Raw genomic sequence first — 27,483 nt, forward strand, 5'->3', positions numbered from 1 at the left:
ATCGGTGCTCTGTGATTAGTAAGGAATTGCTTAAGGTGGTGTGTGAGTGGAAAGAAAAAGTTTGAAAACCACTGCTCCATAGTCAAATAGCTTTAAAACACAGGCCATCATCTTTACCAATGAGGGGTCCATTCAAGAGACTGTCCTGGAATCTGGAGGTTCGATTTCCAAGCACATGTATCTTTTTGCCTGATGGAAGTGAGGGAGAGAAGGTGACCAGAGTGGGATGGGTCCATTAATATGTTAGCTATAGATTGTTTTGCTGACATTGAGAGAGAGATTGTGGCCCTGAAAACATTCCACTGGACTAAGGAGTCCTTTGTAGAGATCTCCTTCCTGCACTCCTGGTTATTGTTTGAGATCCAACCAACAGCGGTGGTGTCATCTGCACACTTGCAGATGGAGTTAGAGAGGGAGGTACTGTAATGGTGGTGAAGGGCACCAATGTTCAGGGTTATCCTGGAGACACTGCCACCAACGCTCACAATCTGTTCATGAGAAGCACTCGGCCTGGACGGAGGGCCCGGAGATGATCTGTGGACCTGTGCAAACCAGCTATCAGGACTGTTGATGGACACCTTCATCCACTCCCTGTTATGGGCCAAAGCTTCAACTTGCTTGCAGAAGTTCTCCAGCCCATTTCCCAACATGATTCGATGATTACTGCCCGCTGGATCTCATATCCAACATCAAAGTTTTAAGGAGAACATTAGCAGGAACTTCTTCACACAGAGTGGTGAGAGCGTGGAACGAGCTGCTAGCTGGAGTGGTGACATTTAGGAATAATTTTTACAGGTACAAGAATGGGAGAGGTATGGAGAGGTCAATGGGACTAGATCAATGGTTTTCAAACTTTTTCTTTCCACTCCATACCAACTTAAGTAATCCCTAAGCACAGTACATGCAATTTGGGCATGTGAGAAAGTGGAAACGTTTTGGAAAAATCTAAATCAGGTATTAAATAAAATCACAAAAAAATAACATACCAAAAAATCCAGAGATCTTTCTTTTAAGTGATATAAGAAGTAAAGAACTAGGCCTCGATTTGGATGAAGCACAAAAAAGATTTATTACGATAGCCTTACCTGTAGCAAAAAAATCAGAAGAGAGCCTGAGAATACAGCAATGGTACATAGAAATGAATAAATGTATTCCATTGGAAAAAATAACATATAATTTAAGAAATAACATCACAGTATTCGAACAAATTTGGGAACCGTACATGGAACATAACAGAGAAGTCCTACCGTGGACCTCCAGCAAATGACAGAAGGAGAAGAAGATGAAATGAACTGACCCAGTGTGTAAAAGTAGATGACACAAATTTCTTGTTTATTTTCATTGTGTGATGACATTGTTTAATGGGTTTATTGTATCATATAGGTTGAACATTTAGTGGGTGGGGATGGGGGTGGGAAGGACGGAGGGAAGGGAAGGGGGGAAAAGGGGAGAAAATGACACTGTGTATATTCAAGAGGGAAATGTTTGTGTGTATTTTGGTCAATATGGTTCATAGTGTGAAAAATAAATAAATTTTAAAAAAGAAATCCCTATACCATTGGTGCTCTGTGATTAGGAAGTATGTGTGGAGTGGTATGTGAGTGAAAACCACTGGACTCGCAGAATAATGGTTCATTGCAGACTGGATGGGCCAAAGGGCCATTTTCTGTGCTGTGGTGTTCTATGACAAAGTGCTCCGAGAGGTTGGCCATCATCACAAGCCCTTCAGCCAACTTACATGAACCAACACAACAATCTAAGCCTTCCCTATCTCACACCAATAACCCTTTATTTTTGGCATCCATGTGCCTGTCTAAGTCTTTAAAATGCCCCTGTTGTACCAACCTGTTCCAAATGCAAGTGATGAAAAGAATGTAAGGATAAGGAAAATGAACGTGTGGCTGAGGTGCTGGTGTGCAAGGCAAGGATTTGGCTTCTTGGATCATTGGGATCTCTTTTGGGGAAGGCATGATCTTTACAAGAGGGACGGGTTGCACCTAAATCCAAAAGGTGTCAACATTTTGGCAAATATGTTTGGTACAGCAGTGGGGCAAAGTTTAAACTAATTTGGTAGGGGTATGGGAACCAGAGTGATAGGGAAAAGGGTAGGGAAGATAAAGTAATGGCCAGGAAAAGTAAAATAGGAAAAGTAATGTTGGGAGGAGAAAGTAAAAAATCAGATGGTGCAGTGAATTTTCGGGTCAATGATAGTGTTAAGAAAATTACAAAGAAAAATAGTGGGCAGAAAAATCAAAAGAAAAGGTTACAGAAGTCACTAGATATTAAAAGGACAAAGAGCATAAGGGCACTTTATCTGAATGCCCGCAGTATTAGAAATAAGGTTAGTGAACTTGAGGCGCAAATCGGTACCCATGCCTATGATTGGGTAGCCATCACGGAAACATGGCTACAAGGTGACCCTAAATGGGAATTAAACTTTCAAGGGTATCAGGTGGTGCAAAGAGATAGACATGATGGTAAGGGAGGTGGAGTTGCACTCTTAATCAAAGAGGAGCTCCAGGCAGTAGTGAGGAACGATATAAGATCTAAAGAGCATAATGTTGAGTCCATTTGGATAGAGATAAAAAATAACAAAGGGAAAAAATTATTGGTGGGTGTTATCTATCGCCCACCAAATAACAATACTTTAGTGGCACAGGAAATAAATAGAGAGATAAGTGAGGCATGTAATAATGGTACGGCAGTCGTCATGGGGGACTTTAACTTCCACATAGATTGGGAAAATCAAGTTGGTCGTGGGAGTCTGGAAGAGGACTTCATAGAATGCATCCGTGATAGCTTTCTTGAGCAGCGTGTTAAGGAACCCACAAGAGAAAATGCTCTCCTGGATCTAGAGTTGTGCAATGAGATAGGTAGAGTAAATGATGTAATTGCCAGAGACCATCTGGGAAATAGCGATCATAGTATGATTGAATTTCTCATTCAGATGGAAGGGGAAATAGTTATATCTAAAACTAACATATTATGCTTAAACAGGGGTGACTACCATAGGATGAGGGAGGAATTGGGCAGAGTGGACTGGGAGCACAGGCTCATTGATGAAACAGTTGAGGAACAGTGGAAGATTTTCAAAGAAATATTTTGTAATGCTCAACAAAAATATATTCCGGTCAGGAAAAAGGGCAGCAAGAGAGGGGAAAATCAACCGTGGTTAACAAAGGAAATAAAGGAGAGTATAAAATTGAAGGCGCAGGTGTACAAAGCTGCAAAGAGCAGTGGGAAACTGGAAGATTGGGAAAACTTTAAGAGACAACAAGGGGTTACAAAGTGGGTAATAAGAAATGGGAAAAAGGATTATGAAAGTAAATTGGCACAAAATATAAAGAGAAAGCAAAAAATTTTATAAAGATATAAAACGGAAGAGGGTGGCCAGAGTTAACATAGGACCCTTGGAGGATGAGAAAGGAAAACTGGTAGCAAAAAATGAGGAAATGGCCGAGGCATTAAACAAATATTTTGTGTCGGTCTTCACGGTGGAAGACACGTCCAGCATGCCTAAGTGTGGAGTTAAGGATGCGAATGTTGGGGAAGGCCTTGATAAAATAGTTGTTACAAAGGAAGTAGTGATGGAGAAACTAATGGGACTCAAGCCAGACAAATCACCTGGTCCTGATGATATGCATCCAATGGTTCTGAAGGAAATGGCAGAAGTTACAGTTGATGCATTGGTGGTCCTATACCAAAATTCCTTGGATTCTGGGCAGGTCCCGGCAGACTGGAAGACAGCAAATGTCACGCCACTTTTTAAGAAGGGATGTAGGCAGAAGACTGGAAATTATCGGCCAATTAGCTTGACGTCTGTAGTTGAAAAATGCTTGAAGCCGTCATTAAAGATGAAATAGTGAAACTTTTGGAACGTAAGGGTTCAATCAGGCAGACGCAGCATGGTTTTAGAAAAGGAAGATCTTGTTTGACAAACTTGTTAGGATTCTTTGAGGATATAATTGGTGCGTTGGATAGAGGGGAACAGGTTGATGTTGTATATTTGAATTTCCAGAAAGTGTTTGATAAGGTGCCGCACAAGAGACTTATCGGTAAGTTACAGGAAAGTGGAGTCCGGGGAAGTATATTGGCCTGGATTTAAAATTGGTTGTCTGACAGGAGGCAGAGAGTCGGGATAAATGGGAGTTTTTCAGGTTGGCAGAGAGTGGTAAGTGGGGTGTCGCAGGGGTCAGTGTTAGGCCCACAACTGTTCATCATTTACATTGATGACTTGGAGGAGGGGACAAAATGTGGTGTAGCCAAGTTTGTGGATGACACCAAATTGAGTGGAAGAGCAAATTGTAATGAGGATGTGGAGAGTCTGCAGAGGGATAGAGTTAAGCTGGATGAGTGGGCAAAGGTCTGGCAGATGGAGTACAATGTTAGTAAGTGTGATGTTATCCACTTTGGCAAGAAAAATAAAAGAGCTGAATATTATTTAAAGGGTGAAAAACAACAGCATGCTGTTGTGCAGAGGGACTTGGGAGGGCTTGTGCATGAATCGCAAAAAGTTAGGTTGCAGGTGCAACAGGTTGGCCTTCATCGCTAGAGGATTTGAATTCAGGAGTAGGGAGGTACTGTTGCAACTGTACAAGGTACTGGTGAGACCGCACCTGGAGTACTGTGTCCAGTTCTGGTCTCCATATTTGAGGAAGGATATACTGGCTTTGGAGACGGTCCAGAGGAGGTTTACCAGGTTGATCCCTGGGATGAAGGGGTTGACTTATGATGAAAGATTAAATCGTCTAGGATTGTATTCGCTCGAGTTCAGAAGAATGAGAGGAGATCTTATAGAAACATATAAGATTATGAAGGATATGGATAGGATAGATGTAGGAAGGTTTTTTGAGCTGGCCGGGGAAACTAAAACGAGAGGACACAGTCTCAAGATTCGGGGGAGTAGATTTAGGACAGAGATGAGGAAAAATAGTTTTTCCCAGAGAGTAGTGAATGTTTGGAATTCTCTAACCAGGGAAGTGGTTGAGGCTGCCTCATTAAACATATTTAAAATTCGGTTAGATAAATTTTTACATGATAGAGGAATTAGGGGATATGGAGAGAAGGCAGGTAGGTGGAGTTAGGTCATAAATTAGATCAGCCATGATCGTATTGAATGGCGGAGCAGGCTCGATGGGCCATTTTTGGCCGACTCCTGTTCCTACTTCCTATGTTCCTATGTTCCTAACCTCCACCACTGTCTCTGCCAATGCATTTCAGGCACCCACTAGGCTCTGTATAAAAACCCACCCCTTACATTTTCCCTAAACCTTCCTCCCCTCACTTTGTACAGATGTCCTCTGGTGTTTACTACTCTCACCCCAGGAAAAAGGTGCTGACTGTCCACCCTATCATAATCTTGAGGACCTTATAAAGTTGACTCTCATTCTTCTTCGCTCTAAAGAGAAAAGCCCCAGCTCTGTTAACCTTGCCTCATCGGACACATTCTCCAATCTTGGCAACATCTTGATAAATCTCCTTTGCCCCCTCTCCATAGCTTCCACATCCTTCCTGTAATGAGGTGACCTGAACTGAACACAATATTCCAAGTGTGGTCTAACCAGAGATTTATAGAGCTGCAACATTACCTCATGGCTCCAGAACTCAACCTCCTGGCTAATGAAGCTCAAAATACTATAGGGGGTGTTAACTATCCTATCAACCTGCACGGCAACCCTGAGAGATCAATGGATTAGGACACCAAGGTCCCTCTGTTCTTCCGTAGTGTTCAGTATCCTACCATTAGCAATCAAGTTTGACCTTTCAAAATGTATCACTTCATACTTATCTAGATTGAACTTCATCTGCCACTATTCCACCTAACTCTGCATCATGTCTATATCCTGTTGTAAACCACAACTATCTTCTACACTATCCACAACACCTCCAACGTTCATGCCATCTGCAAACTTACTGAACCATCCCTCTACTTCTTTGTCCAGGTCAAATGTAAAAAATTGCAAAGGTCAAGGATGGGAGAGCAAATCCCCGTGGACCTCCACTAGTCACTGACCTCCAGGCATAAGAGGCTCCATCCATTACTACGCTTTGCCTTTGTAGGAAATCCAGGTCTGAAACCACACAGTGGATTTCCTTATATCCCATACCTCGTGACTTCCTGAAGGAGTCTCCCAAGAGGGACCTTGTCACGTGCCTTGCTAAAATCCATATACACCACATCTACCATTTTTCTTTTGTTACTGTCTCAAAATTTGGCTTGTGAGGCACAACCTTCTCACAAAGTCTTGCTGACCCTCAAAAAGTGTACCTCTCTAATGCTCATAAACCCTGTCGCTAAGAGTTCCTTAAAATAGTTTTCCCACCATTGATGCAGGGCTCCCTGGTCTCCAATTTGCAGGATTCTCTCCATTACATTTTTAATATAAGGAGACTTCATTTGCCATTCTCCAAACCTCTGATACCTCATCTGTGGCCGGGGGGGGGGGGTGGTGGGGTGGGGGGGACCACAGCTATCTCTTCCCTCGCTTTCTTTAGTAACCTGAGGTATATCTCATCTGGTCCCGGGGACTTACCAATCCTACTGTTTTTAATAAGATCCAGCCCTTCTCTCTAACCCTCCACATGGCCCAGCACAAACCAATGGGGCATATTGATTCTCTGTGTAACACTCCCTTGCTGCTGTCTCGGAGCTCCCTGTCAATCACTGGCCACTTGGATATCGGTCCAAAGGAGAGCTGCTTCTGCACCGTTCCCTGCTCAACACTGCATCCTGACATCAAAAAAATACAATCGACATCCAAATTGTTCCAGCATTTTTATTAAATATAAAACCCCCTCCTTCTCCCCACAAAAACACAAAATCTTAAAACAATCCAAAACCAGCAAACACAGCAGATTTAAAAAATAAACCCACTTTACAGGGGCTTTGGAAAACAAAAAAGCATTTACCATTAAATACATCCCCTTACTGCTAAAGTGAGCAATGGATTGGACAGGTGGTTGTGGAGGAATGCGTGAACACATCATGTTTGGAGCTCTTGCTTGGACCTGGAAACATTGGGAAAGGTGTTATCTGCAGGCCAATTCCACCTGTGTTTCCAACCATTCCTACTTCAGAGTTAAAACAAATAATCAGGCTCAACTTATGTTTAATTAAAAACATTGCAGCTAAATGGATGAAACCAGATAAACTAATTTTCCTCGCCCTCCATATAAAATATTGTGTTGAAAGACAGGCATATACATTACTAAATAACAATAGAACAATTCTTGATGTAATATCTCAATAAACAAAATTGCAGGAACTGAGCTAAGTTTACATTTAATTTTGCATATTTTAAATAATAATATGTGCATTATTCCTTTAAATAAAGTCGTTTTCTATACAAAGCAAAGCTACTTTGTGCCACCGTGTAGTTGCTTGGCGCGTCCCATCACATCCGCTGTCAGCTTCCACCGCACCAGTGTGGCTGCTGCTTTTGTTGTAAGAGTTTCTTCCAACCCCTCGAGGATATCGTTCCTCTTCGTCCCCACCCCAAGTACCTCCACTGAAAGTTGTCGTGAGGTGTGGCTCTAAATCACTGGAGTAGCACTCTTCGACCTGGGTTCCGTTCAAAGCGATGCACTCTGTTGCCCGAAACCACGCTGGGGCCTCATTCCCACCAACGGGGTTTCTAATTACAGCTTCAGGGCAGCAAATTGCAATCGCTTTTTGTGGTATTGTGGTGACCCACTTACCAGCAAGTGAACCGGCTCCCAAAATGACGGACGTGCTGTGGAAAACGCGGGAAATTGACCTGCATCCAACACACATTTTTATCTGGGCTGATGATGTTACTACCGGCCTATATAACAGAAGCAGTGATGTATATAAGCCCAGCACGCAAGCCTGGAGGTGTCAGTCTTGCACTAGACTCCACAGCTTTTACATTGATTTCCCAGCATATCCATCAATGTGTACAGCGATTCCACAATGTTTCTATAGTAGCTCAGTATAGAATACTTCGCTACATTATATATTTTTACTGGTAGGGGAGGGAGTGGTTAGCAGGACAGAGCTATCCTAGAAGCTGAGTGCAACACAATGTAAGCTGTATCTCACCCCATAGACTTCCCCATCATTAACCCGAGCATCAGAACCAAAGATCTTTGTATCCAACAGAATGACCTCGGAGAATTGTGGTAATTAACCGTGACCGTGGCATTTTAACTTGCATTGACCTTCACTGTATCCTAACATTATAACCCTCCCTATTTGACTCAGGCAGGTCGGGAGTGACATGGGTTCAAATCTTACCGAGGTTGAGGGGGGTTTAGGTCCAGTTGGTTAAAAGAAAGATCTGGTGTCACTAACCAGGAAACTACTGGCCTGTTGCAAAAGCCCCTCTGGTTCATGAATGGCCTGTTCGACAGGGAAGCCGCTGATGTACGAGTTTCTCCAGAAGCACACCCAATACAGTCGGGACTCTGATGGGATCGAACAGACCATTCATTTTTATCACAACATCATCATAAAACTCGATGAACCTGCTGAATTTGGATACAAGACATCCAACCCAGCAGAAGCTTTGGAGACCTTTACCTCAGCAGGTTATTTGAACAAAGATTCGCAGCAACATTGGAAATATTTCCTCCCCCTGCATCCCCATCAACTCACACCACCGTCACTTCCTCAATGCCTTCTGAACTCACCCCAACCAGGACTCCCTCCCAGTAATCAACTCGAAGAAGTTTGCAATGATCACATTTCACAATAGACAACTTGAAAGCCATAGAAAATCACACACGGGCGGAACCAATGTGACTTTATACATGAAAGTGCTTATTGAAGCTTTGATGGAAGGTCATAACGGAAATGTTAACTTTGTTCTTTGCTCTACAGAGATTGCCTGAGTATTTTCTGTTTCTATTTGATGCTGGACAATATGCAGAAGTGGACAAGTTGTTAGAGTGCGGGGAGTACAAAATGTGCATCCAACCCCGCCCCCCCTCCCCAGAGGTGTGTCCTCTCAACGTGCATCAGGCTGGGTAAAGGACAATCAATGGCTGTCTGTGTGGCTTTTATGTCCTTGCAGAAAGGGTGCAGTCACCTTCTGTTTCAATGCTAGAGTGGGGTATGTGGTGAAGGAGGTTAAGAGGGTGGAAGGAGGGATGACCAGAGTCCTTTGTAAAGGACTGCTCCGGGAGATCATGGGGAACAGGAACGTGGCCTGAACGCGGGGACTTGGTATCTCTCCTGGAGGCAACCTCACGCAGAGGCTCTGTCGGTAAGGCGGGGGAACTTGCTGTGATGCACACATGTGGCTGATGATCAAGGAACTGAAGACACGCACCGACACTTAGCCACTGATCCTGACTTGGATAAAGTACTATTGCAGAACAGCAGAGCACACCCTGAACATGAATGTTTAATCAGAGAAAATACCAAAGGTGACCTGAATAAGGTGGGTCATTTGGGCTTGGGGTGGGCAGTAAGGTTACGGCTTCTTTGCAGTACCTGTAAGGACTGTTAAATGTCTGTATTTGTGGGGCATTAAGGCTCTACTCTTGCTCACCGAGGGTCCACTGTCCAAAGCCCCTACATCCTCCCTGCACTAAGGAAAAGAGAACTGAACACAATATTCCAAGTGTGATCTGACCAGTTTCCTAGAGCTGCCACAGGAACTCATAAATCCTCAACTCCATCCTTCTCCTCATGAAGCCCCAGATACCATAAACTTTCTTAACTACCCTATCAACCTGCTCAGAAACCCCAGAGAGATCTCTATTTGGACCCAAAATGCCCCACTGATGCTTAGGTCACTTCACAGACAATAGGCAATTTCAGGTGGCCAAAATATCCCGATGTAAAGCCATCAATTCTACGCCAGTGTGGCCACCTGAATGTTGAGAACCCGGCCAGGATGAGCACTTACCTAACCCTCCTCCTGTAGGTATAATCTCTGGCTTCAAGAATCCCCCAGCAACAGTGGGACTAAGGTCACAGTCCACAGGAGCTGGCGTTCACTCAGACGTGGCTCTCCTTCAGCTGGCACTTTCAAGTGACAGAAAGGAGTCTTCTCGGCAGTCACCTGAACATCCCAGCTGCACTCCCCCAGCCGCGTCTGATGGCACATTATCTGCGTCCGAGCATCTGAAAGCGGCTAATAAGAACAGCAGAGAGGATCACTGGATTCTTCCTCTCCCTCTCCCTTTCCATCGACATGATCTACCGGGATTCTTGTCTGAGGAGAGCATATAATGAGAACCCCTTCCACCTTGCACACAGCATCTTTCAGCTAAACCCGTCAGGGAAGAGATACAGGAGGATCAGAGCCAGTGGCACGAGGCTGAGAAACAGCTTCTTCTGATGAGCAGTGAGAATGCTGAACGACCAAAGGAACTTCTCACACCAACCATCCGAGTCTCATTTACATGAAAAAAAATTATTTAGTAATTTATATGAATACTTATCCTGAATATGTATTGTTTCTCTGTATGTGTTTTATGTCTGGTTGTGTGTCTGCGTGTTTTGCACTGAGGACCGGAGAACGGCGTTACGTCATGTTGTGCTTTTGCAATCAGATGACAATAAACTTGGCGACTTCCACATGGTTAAGAATCCTACCATTAACTATTTACACTGCTTTCAGGTTTGACCTTCCAAAATGTATCACTTCGTACTTATCTCGATTGAACTTCATCTGCCACTATTCCACCTAACTCTGCATCATATCTATATCCTGTTGTAAACCACAACAATCTTCTACGCTATCCACAACACCTCCAACGTTCATGCCATCTGCAAACTTACTGAACCATCCCTCTACTTCTTTGTCCAGGTCAAATGTAAAAAATTGCAAAGATCAAGGATGGGAGAGCAAATCCCCGTGGACCTCCACTAGTCACTGACCTCCAGGCATAAGAGGCTCCATCCATTACTACGCTTTGCCTTTGTAGGAAATCCAGGTCTGAAACCACACAGTGGATTTCCTTATATCCCATACCTCGTGACTTCCTGAAGGAGTCTCCCAAGAGGGACCTTGTCACGTGCCTTGCTAAAATCCATATACACCACATCTACCATTTTTCTTTTGTTACTGTCTCAAAATTTGGCTTGTGAGGCACAACCTTCTCACAAAGTCTTGCTGACCCTCAAAAAGTGTACCTCTCTAATGCTCATAAACCCTGTCGCTAAGAGTTCCTTAAAATAGTTTTCCCACCATTGATGCAGGGCTCCCTGGTCTCCAATTTGCAGGATTCTCTCCATTACATTTTTAATATAAGGAGACTTCATTTGCCATTCTCCAAACCTCTGATACCTCCTCTGTGGCCGGGGGGGGGGACCACAGCTATCTCTTCCCTCGCTTTCTTTAGTAACCTGAGGTATATCTCATCTGGTCCCAGGGACTTACCAATCCTACTGTTTTTAATAAGATCCAGCCCTTCTCTCTAACCCTCCACATGGCCCAGCACAAACCAATGGGGCATATTGATTCTCTGTGTAACACTCCCTTGCTGCTGTCTCGGAGCTCCCTGTCAATCACTGGCCACTTGGATATCGGTCCAAAGGAGAGCTGCTTCTGCACCGCTCCCTGCTCAACTCTGCATCCTGACATCAAAAAAATACAATCGACATCCAAATTGTTCCAGCATTTTTATTAAATTTAAAACCCCCTCCTTCTCCCCACAAAAACACAAAATCTTAAAACAATCCAAAACCAGCAAACACAGCAGATTTAAAAAATAAACCCACTTTACAGGGGCTTTGGAAAACAAAAAAGCATTTGCCATTAAATACATCCCCTTACTGCTAAAGTGAGCAATGGATTGGACAGGTGGTTGTGGAGGAATGCGTGAACACATCATGTTTGGAGCTCTTGCTTGGACCTGGAAACATTGGGAAAGGTGTTATCTGCAGCCCAATTCCACCTGTGTTTCCAACCATTCCTACTTCAGAGTTAAAACAAATAATCAGGCTCAACTTATGTTTAATTAAAAACATTGCAGCTAAATGGATGAAACCAGATAAACTAATTTTCCTCGCCCTCCTTATAAAATATTGAGTTGAAAGGCGGGCATATACATTACTAAATAACAATAGAACAATTCTTGATGTAATATCTCAATAAACAAAATTGCAGAAACTGAGCTAAGTTTACATTTAATTTTGCATATTTTAAATAATAATATGTGCATTATTCCTTTGAGTAAAGTCGTTTTCTATACAAAGCAAAGCTACTTTGTGCCACCGTGTAGTTGCTTGGCGCGTCCCATCACATCCGCTGTCAGCTTCCACCGCTCCAGTGTGGCTGCTGCTTTTGTTGTAAGAGTTTCTTCCAACCCCTCGAGGATATCGTTTTTCTTTGTCCTCACCCCATGTACCTCCGCTCACCCACTGAAGGTTGCCGTGGGGTGTGGTCTTAAATGGGTGCAGTTAGCATTGGAGTAGCCACTCCAGCACTCTTCGCCCCGGGTTCAGTTCAAAGCGATGCCCTCTGTTGCCCAAAACCACGCTGGGGCCTCATTCCTACCAACGGGGTTTCTAATTACAGCTTCAGGGCTGCAAATTGCAATCGCTTTTTGTATTGTATATTTTTATTGGTGGGGGAGGGGGTGGTTAGCAGGACAGAGCTATCCTGGAAACTGAGTGGAACACAATGTAAGCTTTATCTCACCCCATAGACTTCCCCGACATTAACCCGAGTATCAGAACCAAGGATCTTCATATCCAACAGAATGACCTTGGAGAATTGTGGTAATTAACCGTGACCATGGCATTTTAACTTGCATTGACCTTCACTGTAATCTCACTTTGTAACCTTCTCTATTTGACCCAGGCAGGTCGGGAGTGACAAGTATTCAAATCCCACCGAGGATTTAACCATTTGGTTAAAAGAAAGATCTGGTGTCACTAACAAGGAATCTACTGGCCTGTTGCAAAAGCCCCTCTGGTTCGTGAATGGCCTGTACGACAGGGAAGCCGCTGATGTACGAGTTTCTCCAGAAGCACACCCAATACAGTCGGGACTCTGATGGGATCGAACAGACCATTCATTTTTATCAATACGTCATCATAAAACTCGATAAACCTGCTGAATTTGGATACAAGACATCCAACCCAGCATTAGCTTTGGAGACCTTTACCTCAGCAGGTTATTTGAACGAAGATTCGCAGCAACATTGGAAATATTTCCTCCCCCTGGATCCCCATCAACTCACACCACCGTCACTTCCTCAATGCCTTCTGAACTCACCCCAACCAGGACTCCCTCCCAGTAATCAACTCGAAGAAGTTTGCAATGATCACATTTCACAATAGACAACTTGAAAGCCATAGAAAATCACACACGGGCGGAACCAATGTGACTTTATACATGAAAGTGCTTATTGAAGCTTTGATGGAAGGTCATAGCGGAAATGTTAACTTTGTTCTTTGCTCTACAGAGATTGCCTGAGTATTTTCTGTTTCTATTTGATGCTGAACAATATGCAGAAGTGGACAAGTTGTTAGAGTGCGGGGAGTACAAAATGTGCATCCAACCCCGCCCCCCCTCCCCAGAGGTGTGTCCTCTCAACGTGCATCAGGCTGGGTAAAGGACAATCAATGGCTGTCTGTGTGGCTTTTATGTCCTTGCAGAAAGGGTGCAGTCACCTTCTGTTTCAATGCTAGAGTGGGGTATGTGGTGAAGGAGAGGAGTACTTTAAGAGGGTGGGAGGGGAGGGGATGACCCGACTCCAGGACCTTGGCCTGAACTCGGGGATTTGGAATCTCTCCTGGACACAACCTGACCCCGAGACTCTGTCGGAAAGGTGGAGGAAATTGTTGTGGCTGATGGTCAAGATGCAGAAGACACGCCCTGACAATGAAGCCACTGATCCTGACCCAGATAAAGTTCTACTAGGGCACAACAGCAGCCTTACCCTGAACATGGATGTTCAATGAGAGAAATCACACAAGATGACCTGTACAATCCTTTGGGTCCTTTGGGCTTGCGTTGAGCAATAAGGCTCATGGCTTCTTTGCGATAGATGGAAAGTCCTGCCCCTTTACACTGTGAAATATCTGTATTTCTGGTGGTTTTCAAGAATCTACCCCATGCCCACACACCCAGGCCCCCCCTCCACTGATAACAATTGAGCGAGGTGGCGTACACCCTATTGCTCCCCAGCAGATGCCTTCAACAGGGCAAAGTCAAGAGGTTGCGACATTGCCCTGACTTCGTAGAGGATTTGTGGTGAAGATGACCGTTCTCTAGCCTTCCTCAACCCAGCCAGTTCCTGTCCAGCACCTGGGGTGCCGCAGAAATGGGGTTAAATGGTCCAACATTTAACACCTTGGCACGAAGGGAAAATAGTGTCTCGGATAGGCGACTGCAAATACTGAAAGCAAGGCACAAACCTCTGTGGGGAAGGCCACATCATCTTTCTCCCTGACAAAAAACCACCTCACTTCCAAATTGAGTCGACGTCATGGGAAAAAGACAGCATGGTGAGGACTAACTCCTAATTAGGGCTCAAGAAAGCTTCCGTCTCTGCCTCAGGGCCAACACTGGAACTGTTATAATAGCTCCTTCCCCAACAGAATGCATTACACTTCCCTCCTGATGCAACCTGAATGCTACGGGCTTCAGCTCAGGCCCTAACTGAGAGGGATTACCTGATTATATACAATAATTATATTTCAATATCGATTTACTAATGTGCATGTATCCACTAATAATAAATCAGAGCAATTGTGTAGCAAAATACCTACAACACAATTCAGCCATGCAAGCGAGACATGGGTAACAAATGTGTGCATGTGCAAAACCAAATCCACTCCAATTCTTGTCTGATCAGCAAAATCATCTCCCCTGACAAGAGTCTGACATTTCGTCACCTCGTCTCTTGTGTTTTTTTTCTGTTGACTTGTGTTTCGAAATAAAAAGTTAAAGGTTCTCAGAGTATCCTGAAATTGTTTAGGAAATGATGGTCAGGTTGCAGCCGCTCCTCCTAAGAAGCTGCCCCCCCTCCCCCCCCCACCCCCGCTGCGGAGTCCCATCAACCCCTCTTGCTTCCCAGCGGAGAGTTGAGCTACAGGTCATCGCTTTCCACCAGGTTGGTTTGAGTGGCAAGGTGGATGGGGTTGGCTTCCGGCAGGAACGCCGACTTAATGTCCAGTCCTTGGTCAGTCAGGGCAGCGTAACGGCTCGTGGAGGGCCGCACCTTCTTCGGCTTGGATGAGGGGGTCTGGTGCCACTGAGGAGCTGAAGGGGAAGAACATTGGAAGAAAGCGACATGCAGCCGTTAAATGGGGAAGTCCGCGGGCGCTGGAGCCGAGGACAATGCACTGGACGTGCTGGAAGAACTCAGCAGGTCGCGCAGCACCCATGGGAAGTAAAGGGTGATTCCTGATGAAGGGGCCCAGGCCCTCCCTACACTTCCTCTGGATGCTGCGTGACCTGCTGTGTTTCTCGAATACACGAAGCAGTCTTCATGCAACCCCAACTCACCCTCACCACATGCAAGGATTGAGATTGCCCATCAGGCGGACAACCTCGGGTGGTCCTATCCCTGGGTGACATGCTTGCCTTGCCTCCAGATATTTCAGTAGCACCTTGTCTTCATTAGGCGGGGGGCACAGCTCAAAAGGTGGGAACACATGTTATCTTGGAGAGTCACATAGGTCAAAATAGGCAGCCTGGGACTACGAAGTAGTCAGAGGCCTTGGTGAGCTTAACCATTCTTCACGCTTGTGACTGAGAACATTGCGGCACAAAAACAGCCCCTTCAGCCCTTCTAGTCTGTGCCTAGTCCCACTGGTCTGCATACCTAGCCCTCCATACCTCTCCTATCCGTATTTTTCTTAAATGTTAAAATGGAGCCCGTATTCACCACTTCAGCTGATTGCTTGTTTCACACCTCCACCACTCTCTATTTGAAGATACTCCCCTGAATGTTCTCCCTAAACATTTCCCCTTTGACCCTTAACCTCTGGTTTGTATCTCACCTACCCATGGTGGAAAAAGCCTATCTACTCTGTCCACACTTTGCATAATTTTGTACACCTCTTTCAAGTCTCCCCTCATTCTTCTACACTCCAGGAGGCAAGTCATTTCCACTCTTGTATTTCATATTTCAACCATGGACAACATTTTTTTGTAATTTAGAAAAACTTGTTGGGGGGGTGGAATATAACTCAGCAGGTCAGGCAGCATCTGTGGAAGGTGAAGCAGTTAATATGCCCTCAGTAGGGCCTTTGAATGGAAACATCATCTGTTTCGCTCTCCCACAGATACCGCCCGGCTTGCGGGGAGTCATAGCATTTCCTGTTTCTATTTCGGGTTGGCAGCATCTGCAGCTTCTTTTCTTTAAAAAAAAAATTAACAGGCCCCTTCCAGCCCATGAGCTCCTGTGCCCAAATACTCCAATGAACTCCACCCCCATACATTTTTGACTATAATGGGAGGAAACCCATGCAGATATGGGGAGTACGTGCAAGCTCCACACAGTCAGCATCAGATTCGAACCTGGGGTCGCTGGTGCTGTAACAACGTGATAACCGCTACAACTAACCATTCCACCCTAAGGGCAGAGCATTATACCCTACTCTGGGGAATAGCCAGCATTTGCTATCTATCCTTGAATACCTTTGAGAAGAATGAATGAGTTTATTGAGTCAATAAATGAGAGGGAAGGGATTGTTACTGCCGTTATTGCAGTGTGAATGATTTGGGTTCGAATCCGCCACCATTTTATGAAGTTTATGAAGTTTATTTTAAGGAGTTTATATGTTAATTTTATTTTAGACATACAGCATAGTAACGGGCCCTTCTGGCCCATGAGCTATGCCGCCCAGTTACACTCAATTAACCTACAACCCATTTAAGCTTTGAAAGGAGGGAGGAAACCAGAGCGTCCGGAGGAAATCCACACAGGCAAGGGAAGAACGTGCAAACTCCTCACAGACAGCGCCGGATTCGAACCCTGGTCATTGATGCAATAAAGCCCATGCCTGTGGTGGAATCCAGCAGTGAAGTGTTATGAATGGAGCTGAGAAAGAAAGAGTGGGACTCACAGTAAACGTCTAGCTTGGCGGTGCAGGAGATGATTCCAGCCTCGTTCTTTGCAGACACTGTGTACCAGGCAGCATCCTCCTTTGTGGTTGGCTGAATGAGCAGGCAGATGTAACCTCTGTTGTCATGGTGCATGCTGGGAAGTGGAATATTTGTCAAGAGTGTCAGTACAGGAGGAAATCCCACCAATTAATCCCACGCCCCGAAAATCTCCCATTGTTTTGTAGATTGTCCTCAACAGAACATCACGACATCAAGTACAAGCGTTAGGTCGTCACTTGCAAGACGTTGGTGAGACCACCCTTGTGGGCTGTTGTAATGGCTCAGCTGTAGGAAGAGCATCACTGAGCTGGAAAGGGTGCAGACACAATTCATAAAGCGGTCATCAGGACTGGAATTATCAGGAAAGTGGGATATTTTCCCTGGAACATAGGGCAACATTATAGAGGTAAATAAAATCATGAGGGGAGTAGTGAGAAGAAAAGGATTTTATTATTTTTAACAGCTCAGTAGCAGGCCCTTCCAGCCCATGAGACCATGCTGCCCAAATACCCCAAAGAGTCAATAACCCCGATAAGATTTTGAAGGGTGGGAGGAAACTGTAGCACCTGGAGAAGACATGGGGAGAACATACAAACTCTTGACAGACAGCGCCAGATTTGAACCTGGGTTGCTGGCGTTGCAATAGTGTTACGCTAACTGTGCCACCCATAAAGAGGGACCTGATGGAAACATAGTGGGTGGTAGGTCCACAGAGTAAGCTTCCACAGGATGAAATAGAGATGGGTACAATTACAATGGTCATTTTTACAGGTTCATGAAGAGGTATAGGTTTACAGAGATTCAATGCAGATAGTGGAAACGCAATCTGCTGGTAGAGCTCAGTGTGACACCAATCCACATGGGACCCCAATGACACCCTTCCCTATCCTCTTTACACAGGCTGCACTTCTACATTTCGCCAGTCTTGTAGGGTTCTCTCCTGAAACTTTGACCATTCCTTTTCTCCCACTGATACCGCTCGACCCGCTCTGTTCCTCCAGCAAATGTTTAGGGGTATCTTGGCGTAGCACAGTGAGGAACTAGCTCGGGGATATTATACTGCCAACATGGAGGAGATGGGCTGAAAGGTGACCTTCAGGCTTGTGTAACTCGATGACTATAATGCGCTGTTACGACCCTTCTCATTATCAAGATTATCAGTTGATGTTGACCTGCTGAGTTTCTCCAGCACTTGTGTGTTTTTTTGGATTGATCAGGATGTTGCCAGGATTGGAAAATATATCCGACGAGGCAAGATTAGCAGAGATTGGACTTTACTCTTTGGAGCAAAGGAGGATGAGAGGAGACTTAATAGAGGTCTACAATATTATGAGGGGCATAGAGAAGGTAGACAGCCAGCTCCTTTTTTTTCCCAGGGCGGGAGTGGCAAACACCAGTGGACATCTGTACAAAGTGAAGGGAGGAACATAGACCCTTGCAGCACACTACAGACCTTCGGGCCACGATGTTGTTCCGACCTATATTTTCCTAACCCAAAAGAACCCCAAAACCCTCCCTACCTCATGACCCTCTATTTTTCTTTCATCCATGTGCTTCTTAAATGCCCCCAATGTTTCAGCCTCCACCACCATTCCTGCAAGGCATTCCAGGCACCCACCACTCTCTGTGTAAAGAACATACCCCTAACGTCTCCCCTAAATTTTCCTCCCTTCACTTTGTACAGATAACCTCTGGTATTGGCAATCACCAGCTTGGGGAAAAAAGGTGCTGGTTGCCCCTTCATGATGTTATTCACCTCTGTTAACTCACCTCTGTCGCTCCAAAGAGAAAAAGCCCCAGCTCTATCAACCTTGTTTCATAGGGCACATTCCCCAATCCAGGCAATGTTCTCTGAAAATTATTTTATTATTGTGAGGGGAAAATTTTGTCTTAAAAGGCAAAGCACCAAAGAGCACACTCTCTCTCGAGCAGTGTGGCCCCTGATTGCTCTGTGATTGGTAAGGGATTGCCTCTATTAAGTATGTGAGTGAGAAGGGAAGGTTGAGAACCTTTGCTCGAGACCCAATGGCTTTTATTTGAATATTTTATTTAATATGTTCCAAAAATAAAAAAATTAGAAATTACATACATGATGGTATTTACACCCTAATCCGCTCTTCCCAGACACCCCTCCCTCAAAATAACAAACATAAAAAGTACAATATAAAATAGAAGAAGAGAAAGAAACTTAGTTCCAGAGGCATGGGAAGGGACAATTTTACAAATTTCAAGTTATGTCGTATTTATTTGTCATTCATACCCCATAAACCTTGCAGTGTACAATAAAAAACGAGTTAGTGTTTCTCCGGACCATGGAGCTGGTTACTTTCACGGATAAATTGCATCAGAAATATTTTTTATGTGACATATCTCTTATAAGTCTCACGTAACATATGCTGGTCCTGCGTCCCCAGAGTTCAGAAGCCTCATGGCCTGGAGGGGGGGTGGTGGAATTAAAAACTGTTTCACAATCTGGTCATGAGGGCCCAAACTCTTCGATACCTCTTCCTGGATGGCAGGAGGGAGAACAGATTGCGGGAGGGATGAGTGGGGTCCTTCACGATGTTTATGGCTTTCCGCAAACAACGGTTGTTATAAATGTTCATCATGGCAGGGAGGGAGACCCCAATAATCCCCTCAGCATTAACCAATTATAACCAATGCTAAGCCTAATATTTGTGTATATGGGCAGCAACTTTGCAAAAACATAGGATATTTATTTTTCAAACTAAATGTAATTTTTTTTCCAAAGGAATACATTTTTGAATTTCTGCATTCCATCTTGCCATACCCAGACATATACCTGATTTCCAAGTAACTGCAATACATTTCCTTGTCACCGCTAATGCAACTTGAACAAATTCCAATTGATATATTGATAATTTTAAGTTATTTCAACATTTCCTTATAGAAATAAATCTGGATTTTACAGAAATACAACACGTAACTTATTCCAAAAAAAATCCCGAAATCCACCCAAAAAGGTTTTTTACCTTATGGAATATTTTGCTTGAGACAAATTGTCATTGGCCCATTTCATTTGGAGTTATGAAACCGTGCACAAAATGAGTCAATTAGGTACGATTAAAACAGTGATTTTCAAACCTTTTCTTTCTACTCACATAACACCTTAAGCAATCCCTTACTAATCACAGAACACCTACAGGTATGGCATAGGGATTGCTTAAGGTGGAATGTGAGTTTGGGGATCAGTTTGAAAACCATTTCTCTAGAGCAATGGTTCTTAACTGTTTCAACCACGGACCACCTCATGTGTTCTTTTACATACCATGGACCAGCAAGAAGAGGAGTTGGGTGAAAGCTGGTGAGCTTGTTCCCCCTCCCGGACCACCAATGGGATATTTTTGTTTGGGTGACATTTTTGTATGCCATCAGATTTACTACCTTGTTTATTACATCAGTAGTATTTGTCTCAAAACCTCAGATCACCTATATCCAACCCATAGTGGTCCACATATCACAGCTGGGGAAACACAGCTCCAACTGCTCAGCCCATTGTCAACACTCTGAGGGTCAGGCCTTCAAGCAGCTCCCCCTGGAGAAAAGGCCATGCAATGGGGCTGAGTGGAAAAATGGATCAGCTTGTGATTAAATGGTCGGAAGACTCGATAGGCTAAATAACCTATTTCATCTCCTTTGCCTTATGATAATAGGTCCCCTCAAGATACTATCCAAACTGCCCGTTTCTTGACCTTAACCTGCGAATCTGCAGGGGTCTCTTACTGCATCTGGTCCTCCTGATGTGGCCTCTTCTACATTCAGGAGGCTGGGTGATTGTTTCATCGTGCTCCGTCCCTCTGTCCACTGTAACACACCTCACTGCCACACTGACATATCTGTCTGTCCCAGGCCTTTTGTACTGCCCAACTGAGACCAGCCGCAAACTGGAGGAACAACACTTTAATCGGCAGTCTCCAACAAGACAGCATCAACAATGACTCTCTGATTTCTGTTCATTCCTTCCCTCATCTCTTCTTTCTCTCTTTCCCTCATCCCTTCATCTCCCTTCCTCCAGCGCTCCCCAGCCCTTTACCTTCCAGCTATCAGAAATCTATTTTTCTGCATTCTTCCCCTATCATTTCTCAGCTTTCTCTTTTCCCCTCCCACCTGTTCCATCGCTGACCTCCGATCTGTTAGCCTGTGCTCCACCCTCTCCCCCACCACCCCCCCACCTTTTTAATTGGGCATCTGCCTGATTGTCGACACAATTGAAAAAGGGTTCAGGTCTGAATCGTCAGCTGTCTTTTCTTTTCTATGGATGCCGTGTGACCTGCTGAAACTTCTCGACCATAGAACATTACAACACAGTACAGGCCCTTTTGCCCTTGATGTTGTGGTGACCCATATATTCCTTCCAAAAACGACTACTAAACCCTCCCTACCTCATAACCCTCTATTTTTCTTTCATCCATGTGCCTGTCTAAGAGTCTCTTAAATGCCCCTAATGTTTCAGCCTCCACCACCATCCCTGGCAAGGCATTCCCAGCACCTACAACTCTCTGGGTAAAAAAAACTTATCCCTGATGTCTCCCCTCATCTTTCCTTCCTTCACTTTGTGCAGATGTTCTCTGGTGTTTGCTATTCCTGCCCTGAGCATTTTTGTGTTCTGTCTCTTGCCCTTGTCTTGCCGCTCAGGAAAAACCCTCTGACAAACATAGGCAACTGTGGTTGTTGGACGTCAATCTTCTCAACCCCCGGATATCTCTGCAGGAGCTCCTCAGACCGGTGTCCAGGGCTTAACTATCTTCAGTTGCTTCATCGATGACCTTCCTTCTGTCATGAGGACAGATTGTTCAATTGCACCACGTTCAATTCCATCTTTGGCAAACAAAGCTGTCCGTAGTGCACAGACAATGAGTCCTAGGCCACATTCGGGCATGGGGTAATCCGTGGCAAGTAACATCCATGCCACAAGAAAGCCAGGCAAGGCCCTCTCCAAACACCTCTCCTTGACATTCAATGGCATTACCAAGGACAAGTCCCCACACCGCCAACAATCTGGGCGTCACTTCTCACAACCAAGTCGGACAGACTGGGCACCGACTGGGAGATCGCTTCGCTGAGCACCTTCACTCTGCATCAGTGACAGGGATCTCCCACGGGTCAACCGTTTCAATTCTGTGCCCCACTCCCGCGCTGACATATCTGTCCATGGGCTCGTGCACTGTCAAACCAAGGCCGCCTGTAAACTGAAGGAGGCACATCTAATATCCTGCCTGGGCACTCTTCACCTGGATGCTATTAACATCGACTTCTCTGGTTTCTGTTAACCCACTCCCCGTTTACTCTCTCCCTCTCTTACCCGCCCCTCTGTCTTGGTTCCTCCAGCTCTCCATCCCCATCCTTCTACAGAGCCTTCCCCCCCTCCCCTTGCTTGCTAGTGTACCCTCCCTCCCTATTACCTCCTGCCTGGGGGCCTGTGCTCCTCCCCATGTCTCTCCCTCTCACCATTTGTTCAGCGCTTGCCTACATTTTGTCCATATCTTGATGAAAGCCTCAAGCCCGAAAAGGTGGTCATGTATCTTTATCGTTGCTACATAAAGGATGCTGTTTGACCTGCTCAGTGTTGTGCTTTTTACTTCAATCACGGTGTCTGCAGACTTTCGTGTTTGACTCACAACCAAGTCTCTCTGATCCTGCACTTACACGGTGAAGAGGTTTATCTTGCATGCCATTCAAAGGCTTGCAAAGAGTTGCCCTCTTGCAAAATAAGTCCCTTTGGGGAGAGCAAGTCTATAAATAAATTAATGGTTAAGAGATTAATTAATAAACCCAAACTTAGTGGAGGCCTCTTTACCCAGAAAGTGGACAGAATTTGAAATTTACAATAACAGGGAGAAATGGAGATGTATCGTGAGGAGGCAGGGAAAGGGGAGGTTTTGAAGTTACGGGAACAGAAAGATATGCTGAACCGATGAGGGTTAGTGCGTAATGCTATTACAGCACCATTGACTAGGGTTCGAATCCAGCGCTGTCTGTAAGGAAAAATGCAATCCTGGAAAAACTCAGCGGATTGAACAGTGTATGTTATATAGCAAAGATAAATTAACGTACATCACCCCGATGAAAGGCTCAAGCACCCATAACGTTGGATTATGTCTCTTTATCTTTGCTATATAAAGGTCACAGTTTGACTTACAGTCTTGTGCTTTTACTTTAATCGTAGAGATTTGTGATTTACAGCTGTCTGTAAGGGGTTTGAATGTTCTCCCTGTGTCTGTGTGGATTTCTTCCAGGTGCTCTGGTTTCCTCCCACATTCCAAAGATGTGTGAGTTATTAGGTTAATTGATAGAGGTCTACAAGATTATGAGAGGCATAGATAGGGTGGACAGCCAGCATCTGTTTCCCAGGTCAAGACCAGCAAACACCAGAGGACATGTGTACAAAGTTAAGGGAGGGGAATTTAGGGGAGACATCAGGGGTAAGATTTTTACACAAGAGAGTTGTGGGTACCTGAAATGCCTTACCAGGGATGGTGGTGGAGGCTGAAACATTAGCGGCATTCCTTAGCCAGGCAAATGGATAAAAGAAAGATAGAGGGTTATGGGCTAGGAAGGGGTTAGTACTTTTTTTAAAAGGATTGGTACAAGATCGAGGGCCGAAAGGTCTGTACTGTGCTGTAGTGTTCTACGTTTTAAGGTCGGATGAGTGTAATTGGGTAGCGTGGACCTCTGGGCTGGAAGGGCTTGTTATCGTGCTGTATATCTAAATTTAAAAAAATCTAGCTGGTCCAAATAGACTGTTTCTCTGCTGTACAGAGAAAGATTAAGGAGACTGGGACTTTATTCATTGGAATGTAGACAGTTGAGAGGGGATTTGATAGAGGTATTTAAAATTATGAAGGGAATAGATAGACTAGATGTGAGTAGACTCTTTCCCCTGCGGGCAGGGGAGGCTAGAACAAGAGGACATGAGTTAAGGGTAAGGGGGAAAATCTTTAGGAGAAACTTTAGGAGAAATGCTTCTTCACTCAGACAGTGGTGGCAGAATGGAATGGTCTTCCAGAAGAGATAGTTGCGGCAGGGTCCCTTCTGTCATTTAAGAGAAAGTTGGATGTGTATATGGATATGAGGGGGTTGAAGGGATATGGGCGGAGAGTGGGAGGGAGCAATTAGTGGAGTTGTTCAAGTGAAGTGGCGCGGACTCGAAGGGCCGATATGGCCTGTTTCCGCGCTGCAAATTGTTATATGGTTATATATTAATGAAGCAAGACCTCAGACATAACATCACACAAAATAGAATGGGACCCATCAGCCCATTAAATACATATCAATTATCATTCACCCAGCTGCATTCATCCCATCTTAATCCCACTCTGTTCTCTTCATATTCCTAACCTTTGAACTGCACCATTTAGCCCGTGCCATCTCTCCAAAATTTAATTCTGCTCGAGTCAGAATGTGAAGTTTTACACGACCAATTGTCTTTGAATATCGGATCAACCCTGGCAAAGGTTTCAGGGATCTGTAAGGCGGTCCACTCCTCACCTCACTCTCTCTGTGTTCTGTGTTAGAGATTCGTTGTCCTTCTTCCAGAAGATCTGCGGGTACGGCACACCGGAAACGCGGCACTCCAGCCGTATCGGATAGCCTTCCGCCACTCCCGTGTTCTGCAGCTTCTCTATAAACGCAGGGGCTCGGACCATCTCTTTGGCTGCGGGTACAAGCATCAAAATTGGCCGTCAAAACTGAAGGAAGCGATAAGCTTTTTGATTTCCCACGACACCATTCCAATGCTCTGTCCATCTCACACCATGCACCCACACCAGCATTCAGCCACTTCAACTCAACCCCAGCGCACAGTCAGCTGGTTAATCTACAGGAGAGAGAGGAAAGTTCTTGCTTGATGCTGGACGTTATGTGACAACGCCCAGAGGTTGGGTCTGACATTGGGAGAACTTGAGACCAGGAAACACTTCAAAGAAGATGGCCAAGCAAACCTTGTCAGGAGCTCAGGCCACAGCGATTTATGACTGATCAGTTTTATGCCACTAATCTCCATTAGAATTGCTTCGTTTAGAATGGTTTTGACAGCAGAATGAGTCACTTACTGTTAGTGGAAACATAATGCTGGAGAAACTCCGCAGGTCAACCAGTGTCCTTCATATAGAAAGAATAAAGATACATTACCAAAGTTTTGGGATTGAGTTCCTCATCAACTTATACCTTGATGAAGGGCTCAAGCCCTTTATCTTTATCTTTGCTCCATGCAGTACACTGTCTGACTTACTGAGATTCTCCAGCATTGTGTTTTTACTTAAATCACGGTGGTCTGCAGACTTTCGTGTTTTACCACTAATAGTAGAATCTGCCCAAGATATAGTTATATCCTACGTCAGTCAAGGGGATTTAATTAGCAAGTGAGGGGTATAGATAGCGAAAATGCAAGTAGGCATTTTCCAATGAGGTTGGGTGATTCTGATTCTGAATCTGAGTTGGAGGGCAGGGGTGAAGAGTGAAAGGTGAAACATTTAAAGGGAACATTAGAGGGAAATTCTTCGCACAGAGAGCGGTGGGAGTGTGGAACGAGCTGCCAGCTGAAGTGGTGAACGCGGGCTCAATTTTAATATTTAAGGACAATTTGGCCAGGTACGTGGATGGGAGAGGTGTGGAGAGCTATGGTAAAAACACAGGGATTCAGCAGGTCTCGTAGCATCCATTGGTGGGGTACGGAGGTACGGAGGGCTATGGCCTGGGTTGAGGTCAATGTGCAAAATAATAGTTTGGCACAGACTAGATGGGCTGAAGGGCCTCTTTCTGTACTGTCATATGCTATGGTTCTAAATTTGCCTTCCGTTGCAATCACAGTCTTTTTATATTCATGTTTTTCCCTTGTGAGCCTGAGGGAGTCAATTGCCTGAGTAGTGCTGTTTAGGCAGAAGTGCTCGATATAGTTAGACCAGTTTTTTCTTCCCACCTCAACGTGGGCGTGATACTATGTAAAACAACGCACTGAAGCTCACATTAAAATGAGCCACACCGCTTTGTAGCACAGCTATACTAAATGCTTGGATTTCAGTATCAGATCTGGCTCTGTGGATTGTAATACAGTAAAACCCCAGTTATCCGGAATTCAAGCAACCGGTAAAAATATATGGGTTTAAAATTGGCATTAGTTAGGGAATCCACGCAACATGCAATCTCAAACAATGGGAAAATTCATTTATCCAGCATCTATTGATCCCCATGTGTGCTGGATAAATGATTTTTACAGTATTGCCTGAGGCTCAGAATGCCAGGGCTTCAAGTCCTGAAGGGAAGGCGGAGAGGCAAGGAAAATTATTAAAGGAATGGAATTGCTCTGTGAGCTGGCACAGACTTGATAGGCTGAGTCGACTCCTGTATCATTGTGGAATATGGAAGAGCTTAGGATTCTGACGCAATTGATGGGCCTCTACACTGAGAGGATGAAAGGTCTGCATTTCTGGAGCACCTCAGCTGACTTGACGTGGCTTTACTCTCAGGGTCAAAGAGTCAGAGTCATCCAGCATGGAAGAGGCTCTTCAGCCCATCTCACCAATGCTGATTGGGTTGGCATTCTGGGCTAGTCCCGCTTGCCTGCATTTAGACCGGTGGATTTCAAACTTTCTTTCCACTCACACCCCACCTTAAGTATTCCCTATGCCATCGGTGCTCTGTGATTCATAAGGGATTGCTTAAAGTGGTATGTGAGTGGGAAGAAAAAGTTTGAAAACCACTCTTTTAATTGTCTCGTTATGTGCAGGGTTTCATAACTCCAAAGGAAATGGGCCGATTACAATTTTTCTCAAGCGCAATATTTCAGAAACAATTGGGCCTAGAGCAGTAGTTCTCAACCTTTTTTTTCACGCTCACATCCCACTTAAAGCAATCCCTTACAAATCACAGGGCATCTTAAAGTGGAAAGAAGAAGTTCGAGGACCACTGATTTAGACCATTTTTTTTAAAGCACAGAGAGTGGTGGGAGTGTGTAACGAGCTGGCAGTTGAAGCGGTAAACATGGGCTCAGTTTTCAAATTTATGAAAACTCTGGGCAGGTGCACGGATCGGAGGGATGTGGAGGGGCTACGGACCGGGTGCAGGTCAATGGGCCAATCAGAGTGGGCCAATCAGAACAATAGTTGGGCCCAGACTAGAAGGGCCGAAGGGCCTGTTTTCTGTGCTGTGTTATTCTATGGTTCAATGGTGCTAAGGTCTTCCTGTCTGAAATATCTTTGAGCGCTGTCATTGTCCCCACCTCTGCGGCTTCCTCTGGAAGCTCGTCCAAGAGACAGACCCCCCTCTGAGAGGAAGAAGTTGACCCTCAGGTCTCTCTTAAATCTCTCCCCTCAAACCTCCAGCTCTAGAATTTTCTAGCCTGTGGAAATCATTTTATCTGTGTCCCTCATGAATTCAACCCCAACAAGGTCAATCCTCAGCATCCTACCTGCCCATATCATCCAAC

At 44.8% G+C, this 27,483-nt stretch overlaps 1 protein-coding gene across 8 annotated transcripts in view; it reads right to left on the reverse strand.

The window, feature by feature from the left end:
• Window positions 1-6,762: 6,762 nt before the first annotated feature.
• Window positions 6,763-27,483, reverse strand: part of palld (palladin, cytoskeletal associated protein) — a 485,446-nt gene continuing 464,725 nt past the window's right edge. For all 8 annotated transcript variants that reach the window (XM_069941703.1, XM_069941714.1, XM_069941705.1 and 5 more), the window contains 3 exons: window positions 24,549-24,714; window positions 17,000-17,133; window positions 6,763-15,188 (listed from right to left, as the gene is read on the reverse strand). In XM_069941703.1, the coding sequence (XP_069797804.1) occupies window positions 15,016-15,188; window positions 17,000-17,133; window positions 24,549-24,714 (473 nt within the window). In that variant the 3' untranslated portion in view covers window positions 6,763-15,015. The remainder of the gene's footprint in view (window positions 15,189-16,999; window positions 17,134-24,548; window positions 24,715-27,483) is intronic.

This window comes from Narcine bancroftii, chromosome 1 (genome assembly GCF_036971445.1).
Source record: "Narcine bancroftii isolate sNarBan1 chromosome 1, sNarBan1.hap1, whole genome shotgun sequence".
In the NCBI taxonomy this organism is placed as follows: domain Eukaryota; kingdom Metazoa; phylum Chordata; class Chondrichthyes; order Torpediniformes; family Narcinidae; genus Narcine; species Narcine bancroftii.